The 12574-nt window shown below is 36.8% G+C and overlaps 1 protein-coding gene across 1 annotated transcript in view; it reads right to left on the bottom strand.

Moving 5' to 3' along the window:
* The window catches only part of adamts9 (ADAM metallopeptidase with thrombospondin type 1 motif, 9), a 32819-nt gene that overhangs the window by 9978 nt on the left and 10267 nt on the right, over positions 1-12574 (bottom strand). Inside the window, exons 9-22 of the mRNA XM_016497312.1 lie at positions 12249-12395; positions 11872-12013; positions 11559-11663; positions 10096-10213; positions 9316-9452; positions 9063-9180; positions 8757-8852; positions 7288-7454; positions 7010-7139; positions 6666-6792; positions 4765-4975; positions 3706-3861; positions 3398-3559; positions 1886-2005 (exon numbers count right to left, since the gene is read on the bottom strand). Coding sequence (XP_016352798.1) covers positions 1886-2005; positions 3398-3559; positions 3706-3861; positions 4765-4975; positions 6666-6792; positions 7010-7139; positions 7288-7454; positions 8757-8852; positions 9063-9180; positions 9316-9452; positions 10096-10213; positions 11559-11663; positions 11872-12013; positions 12249-12395 — 1936 coding nt within the window. The remainder of the gene's footprint in view (positions 1-1885; positions 2006-3397; positions 3560-3705; positions 3862-4764; positions 4976-6665; positions 6793-7009; positions 7140-7287; positions 7455-8756; positions 8853-9062; positions 9181-9315; positions 9453-10095; positions 10214-11558; positions 11664-11871; positions 12014-12248; positions 12396-12574) is intronic.

The following is a 12574-nucleotide window of genomic DNA, read 5'->3' as shown; positions in this document are numbered from 1 at the left end:
AGCAAATGGCTGCAATATAACAAAGAGTGAAAAATTTAAGGGGGTCTGAATACTTTCCGTACCCACTGTATGTGCAGATTGTTAAGTAAATAAAATTAAGATCCAGATGACTGCAAATGAACTTAAATAACTATTAAATATAAATCTGTAGTGGAACTATATAGACATAGAAGTTATAACCATAACAGTTCAACCTGAAAAAAAAAAAAACTACACATGCAAACACGCAAGTTAAAGGTGCACACACACACGTTCCCACACAGTTTGACCAAAGTATTTATTTAATCTTTACAGTTGTTAATGATTAAAGGATTAATAATATATATATATATTTAAAAATAATTCAGATAAATTAATCATTATTAAATAGATTTGTGTACCTATTTGGCCAATTCATTGAAGTAAATGGATTCAAAACACTGATTCACTCACAAAAATTACTTCACTAAAGTTATTTGTGAAGTTGTATCAATTGAAGATTGTACCAATTGTCATGACTTTTTCAGCTCTAAAAAAAAATAAAATAAAAAATTTAAATTACCTGATATTTTTAGATATTCCAAAACATTATTCCAAAATTATCCTATTAATGACCTGATGCAGCATATGTGTGTGTGTGTGTGTGTGTGTGTTTGCTCTTCCTTCAGACAAGGCCTTATTGACTGCAGGTCATAAATATGCTGGTTGGGAAACTTCCTTCCTGCCTTTCAGGCTATACATGCATGCACTTTCTTTTCTCTTTTCCAGTTTCTCATTCCAGTATGGTGTAAAAATACTTAGTAAAATGATATTCGTACATACCTAAGAGAGATGAAAGTGACTGTTAACTTGCAAACTAAGTGAATAACAATGTATAAAATGCAAACAAAACATTTAAAGAGACAGTTCACCCCAAAATGAAAATTCTGTAATCATTTATTCCCCTAAAGTTCTTCCAAACCTTTAACAGTTGCTAGTAGTCACTGACTTCCATAGCATGAAAAAAAATACTATGGAAGTCAACGGCTACTGTCAACTGTTTGGTTACCAACATTCTTCAAAATATCTTCTTTTAAGTTCAACAGAAAAAAGAAACTCAACTTGTAAATAATGACAATTTTCATTTTTGTGAGAACTATCCCATTAATGTAATAGTATCACAAATCATGTCCATTTCAAGGCAAAACAGTGTTTGCAATAAATGAAAACACATGATCTGCTAAGGTTTCTTAATTGTGGTGTGGTTCAATTAATAAAAGCAACTTTTAACCCCAACACTGGCTTCTCGCGCTTTCATTTCATTAAGCATACAGCAAATTGAACCAGGAAGACTGGTTCACCCCTTTATAGTTTTCAGTAGTTACATTATGAAAAACTAACACAGTTCTTAGTTCACAATCAATATTGAGAAATAGAGAAATTAATGAGAGTCAGTATGAATGTTAGAGATCAATGCTCCTACCTGAGTGTCCGTTGGACGTGTTGCTGCATTACATTCAGAGTCATCCATGACAGAGCCGTATGAGCCAACCACACACTTCACAGCTCTCATCTGATAGCCCGGGCCGCATGTGGTGGTACACTACACACAAATAAAGAGGGAGGTCAGTTAGGGGCAGTATCCTATTTAATGTTGCATAGTAATGCCTATGATTTACCCAAGAGAATAAGATGAAATTTAAGACTGTTCACTATTTGCCTGCTGGCATCAGTCCAGCACTGATTTGATAAGCACCCACATGGGCAACCTGAGACATGGGCCAGTAATTTGTCCACATTTCTCCTTTTTTTTAATCTCTTTTCCTCACATTATGAAAAACTAACACAGTTCTTAGTTCACAATCAATATTGAGAAATAGAGAAATTAATGAGAGTCAGTATGAATGTTAGAGATCAATGCTCCTACCTGAGTGTCCGTTGGACGTGTTGCTGCATTACATTCAGAGTCATCCATGACAGAGCCGTATGAGCCAACCACACACTTCACAGCTCTCATCTGATAGCCCGGGCCGCATGTGGTGGTACACTACACACAAATAAAGAGGGAGGTCAGTTAGGGGCAGTATCCTATTTAATGTTGCATAGTAATGCCTATGATTTACCCAAGAGAATAAGATGAAATTTAAGACTGTTCACTATTTGCCTGCTGGCATCAGTCCAGCACTGATGTGATAAGCACCCACATGGGCAACCTGAGACATGGGCCAGTAATTTGTCCACATTTCTCCTTTTTTTTTATCTCTTTTCCTCATCGCTGACTTGACTGCAACAAGGTCAAGCTTGTGTGGCAGCATTTGCAGCTAGATCGCATATGCTTCAGTAAAGCACCTCAAACATGTATTTATCATGATTGCTTAATCTATGCAAGAGTGATGTCTAATCTCTATCATAATTTAGGACAGTTTGCCCACACAAATGTTACAAATTGTGTGATTACCCTCTGGGAGATCTCTGGAAAAAAAACAATTTCTAAAGACAGCCATAAACTGCTCAAGTGGATAGAAAACAGATTGTCCATGAATGGATGATATTCACATGGTGTATGCAAGTTTAAAAAATCATTTAAGATGAATTTTGCAACAACAACAAAAAAAAGATTTTAAAAAATGAAACACCACATTCTGCTCAACTGTATGATTGGCAATAGGCTAAAAAAAGACTATTATATTCAATACTCTGAAATTACTTGATTTTCTTTTCTTTTCTTTTCTTTTCGACTAAATGTTGTTCTTTCTAACTTTCTGTTCATCTAAGAATCCTGAAAGAAAAAAATAACAACCACTGTCTCCACAAAATATTTAAGCAACTGTTTTCAACGTTAATAATAATGATCATAATCATAAATGTTTCTTAAGCACGAAATCAGCATATTAGAATGATTTCTGAAGGATCATGTGACACTGAAGTCTGGTGTAATGCTGCTGCAAATTCAGAGTTGCCATTATGAAACAAATGTAATTTTTAAATATATTAAAATAGAAAACAGTTGTAATACTTCTTCAGTATTCTCTGAGATGTTTCAGACTTTTCATGGCCTTGAATTCTGAAAAGCAAATGAAGCACATTTTTAAACCTTTCAAGGATCCACATACCTTATAAAACAGCATAGTTATGTTTGTTTCGCATGTGTTACTTACACACCAGCACAAAAGTACCAAATGCTGTTCTTTGTCTGGTCCCTAACCTTGTTCAATTTTTGTGGTTGCTTTCCACCCACACTGCAGCTGTGATAATCTATTTACAATATCTATGACTGCACTGACTCCTGGAAATTACATTGCATTCATCACAATACACTTGAATTTCCAATTCACAGGCATAAGCATCAAATATACCTCATGTAATAGCTGACACACCTAAACATGACGCACCAAAACAATGTTTTATTCACAGCAATGAAATAAATAGTTTCTCTCACCTGTCCCCAGGGTCCCACCTGCCAGGATGCACATTCTTGCTGTTGGCAGGCCTGTACCGACTCTGGTTTGGATGAGTCACAGAAACGGTCATCCAAACGCTCTTCTCCAAACTGACACCAAGTCTGGCGGTGCTTATAGCCCTTGCCACATGTCACTAAACACTACAAAATGAATTCCAAACTAGCATTAGGATAAGTCGTAATGGACGACTACATTTTTACTTTGAAGGTTTAAGAATAGTCTGCATGAATCCAGATTAAATTTGATGCTGCCCATATTTTCAAGGGATGCTTTGGTCAGTGTTTACCTCAGACCAGTCTCCAGTTTTCCATTGAGGACACAGAAACTCATTACAAGGCTGAACTGTGAGCTTTTCTTGTGGGTTGCACTTGCTTTCGTCATCAGCTGACTTTCCACATACCGCACTCCTACCACGTGCTCCTCCTCCACAGCTCCTGGAGCACTAGATAACCAAGGAAAAAATCCTCATGGTAAGTTATATGTCAAATATATACAGTCCACATTTTTACAAGTACATCAATATGTTCAACAAGAGCTGATTTGAGACCAATGAGGTTTTTCGCACCTCAGACCAGAGGGAGTACTCCCATCCACCAGGGTTGCAGTCTCCATGGCACATCTCCTTGTCTTCAGGCTTGCGCTGGCTGCTGCAATACCGGTCGTCAACCTTTTGGGTTTTCCCATCCAACCTGCTCTGTTTGATGCAGTAAATGTACAAAGTCCGGAAACCCAGACCACATATGGCTGTACACTCGCTTTTGTGAACAACCTGCCACCTGTAAATTGAAGAAATGCAACAAGGTTAAACCCAATGTTGCATATATATGAAAAAAAATAAAAACAAACAAACTATCATTCAAAATTTTGGGTGAGATTGTTTAATGTTTTTGAAAGAAGCCTGTTATGCTCACCAAGGCTGCATTTATTTGATCAAAAAATAAAATACAGTAAAAACTGTAATATCGCAAAATATTATTACTATTTAAAATAACAGTTTTTTTATTTTTATATATTTTAAAGCACCATTTATTCCTGTGAAGGCAAAGTTGAATCCACAGGAGCCATTACTTCAGTCTTCAGTGTCACTGATACTTCAGAAATCATTTTAATATGCTGATTTAACTGTGAGCTTTTCTTGTGGGTTGCACTTGCTTTCGTCATCAGCTGACTTTCCACATACCGCACTCCTACCACGTGCTCCTCCTCCACAGCTCCTGGAGCACTAGATAACCAAGGAAAAAATCCTCATGGTAAGTTATATGTCAAATATATACAGTCCACATTTTTACAAGTACATCAATATGTTCAACAAGAGCTGATTTGAGACCAATGAGGTTTTTCGCACCTCAGACCAGAGGGAGTACTCCCATCCACCAGGGTTGCAGTCTCCATGGCACATCTCCTTGTCTTCAGGCTTGCGCTGGCTGCTGCAATACCGGTCGTCAACCTTTTGGGTTTTCCCATCCAACCTGCTCTGTTTGATGCAGTAAATGTACAAAGTCCGGAAACCCAGACCACATATGGCTGTACACTCGCTTTTGTGAACAACCTGCCACCTGTAAATTGAAGAAATGCAACAAGGTTAAACCCAATGTTGCATATATATGAAAAAAAATAAAAACAAACAAACTATCATTCAAAATTTTGGGTGAGATTGTTTAATGTTTTTGAAAGAAGCCTGTTATGCTCACCAAGGCTGCATTTATTTGATCAAAAAATAAAATACAGTAAAAACGGTAATATCGCAAAATATTATTACTATTTAAAATAACTGTTTTTTATTTTTATATATTTTAAAGCACCATTTATTCCTGTGAAGGCAAATTTGAATCCACAGGAGCCATTACTTCAGTCTTCAGTGTCACTGATCCTTCAGAAATCATTTTAATATGCTGATTTGGTGCTTAAGAAACATATCTTAATGTTGTGCTGCTTAATATTTTTCTTTCAAGATTCTTTAATTAATAGAAGATTTAAAAGAAGAGCATTTGTTAGAAATTGAAATCTTTTATAACATTATAAATGCCTTTACTGTCACTTTTGATCAATTTATTGTGCCTTTGCTGAATAAAAGTAATAATTGTGACCTGTGCTAGCAAAATGAGTCACAATGAGCAAATTTTATGTTCACATTCTCCATTAAGAGACCTTCAGAATGATGTATTATTTGTTGAAATCAGACGAAAAATGACTGAGCTACACCCGTTTGATGTTGATAGAGTCAGCAAAGTCAATTTTGAGAAAAATCAAGTTTTTTCTTTCAAGCAGTCGGAAGTGCCTTTGTGCGCATGCTTTGGATGAGAGTCAGCATGAGAAGCGAGCAGAGAAAAGATACTCCTCTCGGAAAACTTACAAATAAAGGTAATTAAACATCTAAAATTATTATTTGGAGCATTGGGATTACTAGACAAGGGCTTAATGAACCCGTTTTTTGTGAAAACCTCAAAATCTACTAAAATCAACATTTTTCACTTTTTTTGCCTGTAGCTCAAAATTAGCCCGTGTGCATTCCGACTCATTTTGCCAGCACAGGTCACAATTTATTTCACACATACACACACACACTCTCACTAACTCCAAACTTTTTGACATTAGTGTATATTTTGGTTAAACAAGACACTAAAAGTTTATAAAACTAGTCAATGTGGACATGTACCTGAGCTCACAGTCTGTGTTGCATGGCTCAGAGATCACAGCTGGTTTGGGAGAGCCATGGCACCGCTGATCAGACACAACCACTCGATCCGACTCACGACTGCACATGATCTTCCTCTTGCGCTCTCCTGAAGCACACGTCTGATGTTGATAGAGTCAGCAAAGTCAATTTTGAGAAAAATCAAGTTTTTTCTTTCAAGCAGTCGGAAGTGCCTTTGTGCGCATGCTTTGGATGAGAGTCAGCATGAGAAGCGAGCAGAGAAAAGATACTCCTCTCGGAAAACTTACAAATAAAGGTAATTAAACATCTAAAATTATTATTTGGAGCATTGGGATTACTAGACAAGGGCTTAATGAACCCGTTTTTTGTGAAAACCTCAAAATCTACTAAAATCAACATTTTTCACTTTTTTTGCCTGTAGCTCAAAATTAGCCCGTGTGCATTCCGACTCATTTTGCCAGCACAGGTCACAATTTATTTCACACATACACACACACACTCTCACTAACTCCAAACTTTTTGACATTAGTGTATATTTTGGTTAAACAAGACACTAAAAGTTTATAAAACTAGTCAATGTGGACATGTACCTGAGCTCACAGTCTGTGTTGCATGGCTCAGAGATCACAGCTGGTTTGGGAGAGCCATGGCACCGCTGATCAGACACAACCACTCGATCCGACTCACGACTGCACATGATCTTCCTCTTGCGCTCTCCTGAAGCACAAGACATACACAAGTTCAGACACATGTTTGTGATCTAGACAAAGAAAGAAAAAAGAAAGTTCCTCATTGCATTCTCCAAATTTCCAAGAAACACTGAACTGGATGACCCAGCCAGCATTCAACGTCTGGTTCAAGTTTACCCAATTCTAAACTGACATTTCTGGCAACTGTTTCACAAAACAATATGTGTTGCTTCTTTCACACCCACCTTGGCACAAAAGACTGCAATCCTGCCACGGGCCGTACGCATCCCAGAAAAACTGCTGAGGTTTGTCCTCTATCGGAATATTGTAGGAATACCTGACATCAGGGTTGTAGAGGTTACCTACGGATAGCACCTAGTTGGAAAAGATCACATATAGACCAAAAGTATGATGTCACAAAGAGTTCAAAAATGATTGACACGTTCTTAAAATGTGAAGTTATAATATTTCACAATGTAAGACAACATACAATTTAAAATTGAATTCACTGAAGCCATATTACCTGGATAATAATCTCCTCTTCTATGCGGTCAGTGCAGTTGATTCTCTCAACAACATGGTCAGAGCCGCTGTATTCAATAACAGCATTCCCTACTCTGACTTCCCTTTTAAACATACTGACCACAAAATCTCCATTAAGTAAATATTCTCCACGGCCGTTGGACAAGGCTGCAAAACAAAAAAGAAACAACATGCATGCTTTATTTTCTTTATGTTCAAGCACAAAAAGCAAATATATATTCAGGCATGTGACAGGATCAACAATCGAATAGCATCCATTTGTTTTAAACACAAATTTGATTCACTACAAGACCTGCATGACCTAAGGAATAAAACATTTTCATTTACAGTCAGATTTAGCAACGGTCAGGGCAGATTAGGCTAATCAGGGTAAAGAAATCCAGTTTTCCATGAAAAGGCCATGTCTTGCTCTACTGAAGTCAGTATGCTTCAAATATGCACACTAATGTGATTATGTAGCTAATTTCCTGAGTTACTTTCCTCACTACTTTACACCGGCCAACCCTTGTTTCTCATACATAAACACACACATATAAGCCAAATACACATAGGCATGCACAGATATCAATAAACACACAAGCACAGCTCAGTAATCTGCTGAAAACAGCACATATTTCCTTAGGTTTGTAGAGTTCAGAAGCATTAACACAAAAACGTCTATGAAAACTCTTGCAAAAGCCTCTTGAAAAGCTTGCAGTAAATCTTGACATCGGTTTACTTATGACACATCAAAGCAAATACATAGGATTCATTTTAAATTAGGATTGTTCATAATCAATATGCATATCAATTTATCATTTGACAATTGTCATGTAATGATGCGTAAATCATCAGCACAAACTGAACTCTAACATGCTCTATAGACTCCTGACAAAAATATTACATTTTTACAAGGGATGCATGATATTTTGATGCCATCCATTTTGTTATCTGTTGATTTTAGATTATTAACATTTAAAATTGTATCATCCAATGTTGGATATTTAATTATATACTCGTTTGTCATTACTTTTGCCAACATCTAATGTTCATTTAAAGTAAATCTTTAAATAATTAAACTAATAACTTAACTTTTTAAAATGCAATATTATCTTAAAATCAAATCTCAAAATAACTATCCATTTTCATACTTTACATTATGATGTTGTACGATGCCCTTGTAGCATTTAGCATTTTATAGATGTATTTTATTAAAAAATACATATGTTTTTAGGTTTTATTTTTTATTTAATTAAACAAAATAGTATATAATTGAAATTTAATATGAATATAACATGAAAATAAGTATCAGCATCCGTATTGGCCACAATTATCAGTGCATCTCTAATATTTATTATTACATTGTCAAGTTTTATTTCAATCCTCTGAACTACCATTGAACTACAACTGAAATGAAAAAAAAAATCATATGCTTTTGTATTTAACGTCTAATATGATTTCTTGCCTTACCGAGGTAGTTATCGTCCTCTGGTTTCCCTGAATAGCTGTGTTGTCTCACATCTATGTTTGTAGCACCGCTGGGAATTCGCACCACAACATTGTAACCTATAAAAAAGCAGGAATCAATAAAATGCTCTTCCAAAATGATTAATATAGAGTAAATATATTATTGTTCTTTTGGTCTGTAATTGGGCTGAACTGCTTGGACCTGAAGTGAATTTAAGCTAAATTTGAATTAAGCTACTCTGGGTTACTTTGACTAACATGAAAAGAACTGATCTGAACTGCACTAAACTGACAACCTGTGTCACCTACCATAATGCACTATGTTGAACGTTCCTGCCACAGTCTTGCAAGATGAGTTATCCCCACCACACACTCCACACTTATCTCTCCTGGCTTTGGAGTTCAACACGTGGTCACATCCTGCTTGCTGCAGAAACAGGATGTGGAATTCATTCAAAGGACACTTGGACAGGATTATACAGGACTACTTTTTCAAATTCTGCAGGATATTCATTGATTTAAGGTGCATTTTCACACCATACAGACACACAAATGCACCCACCCTGCACAGGCCTTGCACACAGATGTCATTGGTGTCAGGCCCGCACTGCGTGCCATCAATAACTCTGTCCCTGAGTTGGTAGTAAGCTGTACTGCCCGCCACACGACAGAATAGCTTACAGCGATCCTTCATCAGAACTACAGCACACAGAGCCATGAGAAAGAGTTAATACAGTGTGACTTCAGCCTTACTGTATTTAGCACATTGATAATATATTTCTCATCATAGATATTGTACTACACAATTCCCAAGGTAATTAAAATGTAATTTGGTTTGGTAATTTAATTTTGAAAGTATGGAACCTTTGAAATCATTGTCTCCACCATGTCTCAAATAATGAGGGAATTCTGGAGGATTGTTTAATATGGGTTATACATACTGAAAGCAATTATATATTAGTTTAACAATTAGTTTGAACTGAAACAATTAAGAAACTTATTCTATAGGGACATTCTCAACAAATACTGAGGGCATATGAGCAGAAATTACTGGCAAACATCAAGTGAGAAATCTGCAGTGTTGTTTTAGTATTATTTATTTACTATTACAGTATTTATTAATATTTAGAATTAGCTTTTATTTTTTATTTTTATATTTTCATTTTCGTTTTATTTTTTTTTTGTCATTTTTAAAATATTTCTAATTATAACTGTTTATTTACAAGTTGTTTCAGTGGAACACATATAGAAGATATATGGAAGAAAAGCAACAGACCTTTTTTGGTCATTTTTCAGAGTTTAACACACATGGTCACTATGATCTTTCATTGTTTGAAAAAACCTGTGATTCCCCCTCCGCAGGTCCTTGAGCATGTGCCAAAGGGACTCCAGCTGCCCCAGGCCCCTTCAACTGGAACAGATTCATGCTCTTTATGGATGCACAGGCCATGTTTACAATGCTGCAAACGAGAAGCAAACACAGAAAAGATGTTATAAAGTCCACCAACTAGAATGACAAGGAATGATGTTGATACACAGACAACATGACAATTCAAAGTGTGTTTTGTTTCACTCAAAGCCCTTGTCAAGCATCTGTTTGGCTGAATTATCTATTCTACCGTCTCATCTATTTTAATTTCAACAAACAACAACAAAGTTTGTTTTGGGAGTTAAAAACAGCTTGCCAAAGTGAACTTTCAAGGAAAAGTTTGCTCCAGTCGGTAAACGCCTTCAAACTACCATTGGTCCATGGCAACTGAACAAACTGCTTTATAGCAGAAATTACATTTGTAATTTTTACTGAAAGTCACACTTCTTTTTACCTCATAACGAAGAACAACAAAGAACTACGTTCTGAGTATATCGTGGCCTTTAGAAACCCCTTTCATATGATTCATGACAATGTTTTTCAATGCAATGAACTTTATGGAATGAAGCGCCAAGCTTCAGCACTATTCCGCCGTCAAACTGCACATGGGTCAAGCTGGGTGATGCGAAGCTCAGATGTAAAACAGTTTCACCCAGTGATTACCAGACAATCTGCATATCATGGGTGGTCCCAGTGAGAAAATCAAAACAAGCTGCACGAGACTGATCCTGTGCAGATACATCAAGCTGTATGGATCTGCATATCATGGGTGGTCCCAGTGAGAAAATCAAAACAAGCTGCACGAGACTGATCCTGTGCATATCTAGATACATCAAGCTGTATGATACCACACTGAAAGGATATGACATTCAGAGAAAAACAATGCATGGCAGCAATTCAATGTTGAGATACCTGGCAACCATGTAAAATTGCCCTTCTGTGATGCTATCTGCAATGCTTTTCATATGGCGGTCATGAGAGATGCACTGACATTCACAATCACTACCACTATGCAAATCTGACTTGAGTTCACAATCTGGGAAACATTGTAAAAGAGAGAAAGGGTCAAAACAGTATATTAGTGAGGACGAGTGTCATTGTGCAAGTGATTTGGTCGCTATTTGGAGGAAAAATGTGTTTGAAGTTGCACTGATGAATCTGCTTTTCATCTGCTTTGCAACTGCAAAAAACATATTTTGGACCTACACACAAATCACATATTGCACAGCAAACTCAAGCAACCAGCCAAGTGTATTATTGCTTCATAATAGAAAACGCTGTAAATCTTCTTTTTAAAGGGACAGTTCACCCTAAAACCTCACTCATGTCATTTAGCACAAAAGAAGATATTTTGGAGTTTGTTGTGGTCTAAACAAAATTGGAGCCCAATGGCATTTTTCTGAATATTTTCAAATTTTATGTACTGAAGTGCTTGCCTTTCCTGGAGAACACTCCGTCCCATCGGCCCATGGCATGTGTTGGGTCCGACAGCCACGCTGGACTCCTTCTGGACTGGTGCACCACAACCTCCTGCACTGTGTCTGCACAACATCCAAACACTTACTGTTAGCTTAAACAACACTTAAACACTCACACACAGCATTTGCACCGACGCCTGTTTTTTTTCTGCACATGTAGCAATGTCACTTTGATATTACTAACAAGCTCTACTACAGACTCTCTTCATGTTTTTTTATTAAAAACATCTCCAGAAATAATGTTGTGCAATTCCCTGAGGGATCTTCTCACCATATATGGGCACACCTGTGTCCCAGACCCAAATATCAGCTCACATTGTTTATTGACACTGTATATCTGTCCTGGCAGCTGCTGGGACAAACTGTATGGCCTAGAAACTGGCTCATCGAGCAAGCACTCACCATACCCTGTGCTAATGAGAAATGATAAACAAATGAGTTGAAGAAAAACAAAACAAACAAGACACAAACAACAGAAATGTTCTTAGTAAGTGACAGAAGACAAAAAAAATGAATCTGTTCCATTTGCTACTGATGACGTCGTTTCCATCTCAATTGAGAATGTTCAGAAGAAAACAAATGAATGTTGACACTGGACATGTGGAGCTCAAAATTGAGAGTTCAAGCCAACATCACAGGTTTACATACTCAAGGAACTCTGTGATGTATTTCCGACTACATTTGGACCACATCCATGGATTGGTGTAATAGTTGAGCGTAGGGGCCATCACATGTTGCCGGTTCTTGACTCCATCCTCTTTGCATTTGTTACTGTCATCGTGAGGCATGTTGAACCTGAGGGCATAATTGAAAACACGCATGCACACACACAAACAGGACAACATGATGAGCAGGTTCAGGACACATGTACAGGTGCATCTCAATAAATTAGAATGTCGTGGAAAAGTTCATTTATTTCAGTAATTCAACTCAAATTGTGAAACTCGTGTATTAAATAAATTCAATGCACACAG

The sequence above is a fragment of the Sinocyclocheilus anshuiensis genome, unplaced genomic scaffold, assembly GCF_001515605.1.
Source record: "Sinocyclocheilus anshuiensis isolate Anshui unplaced genomic scaffold, SAMN03320099.WGS_v1.1 scaffold710, whole genome shotgun sequence".
Lineage (NCBI taxonomy): Eukaryota > Metazoa > Chordata > Actinopteri > Cypriniformes > Cyprinidae > Sinocyclocheilus > Sinocyclocheilus anshuiensis.
This window is presented reverse-complemented; position numbering and strand designations above follow the sequence as displayed.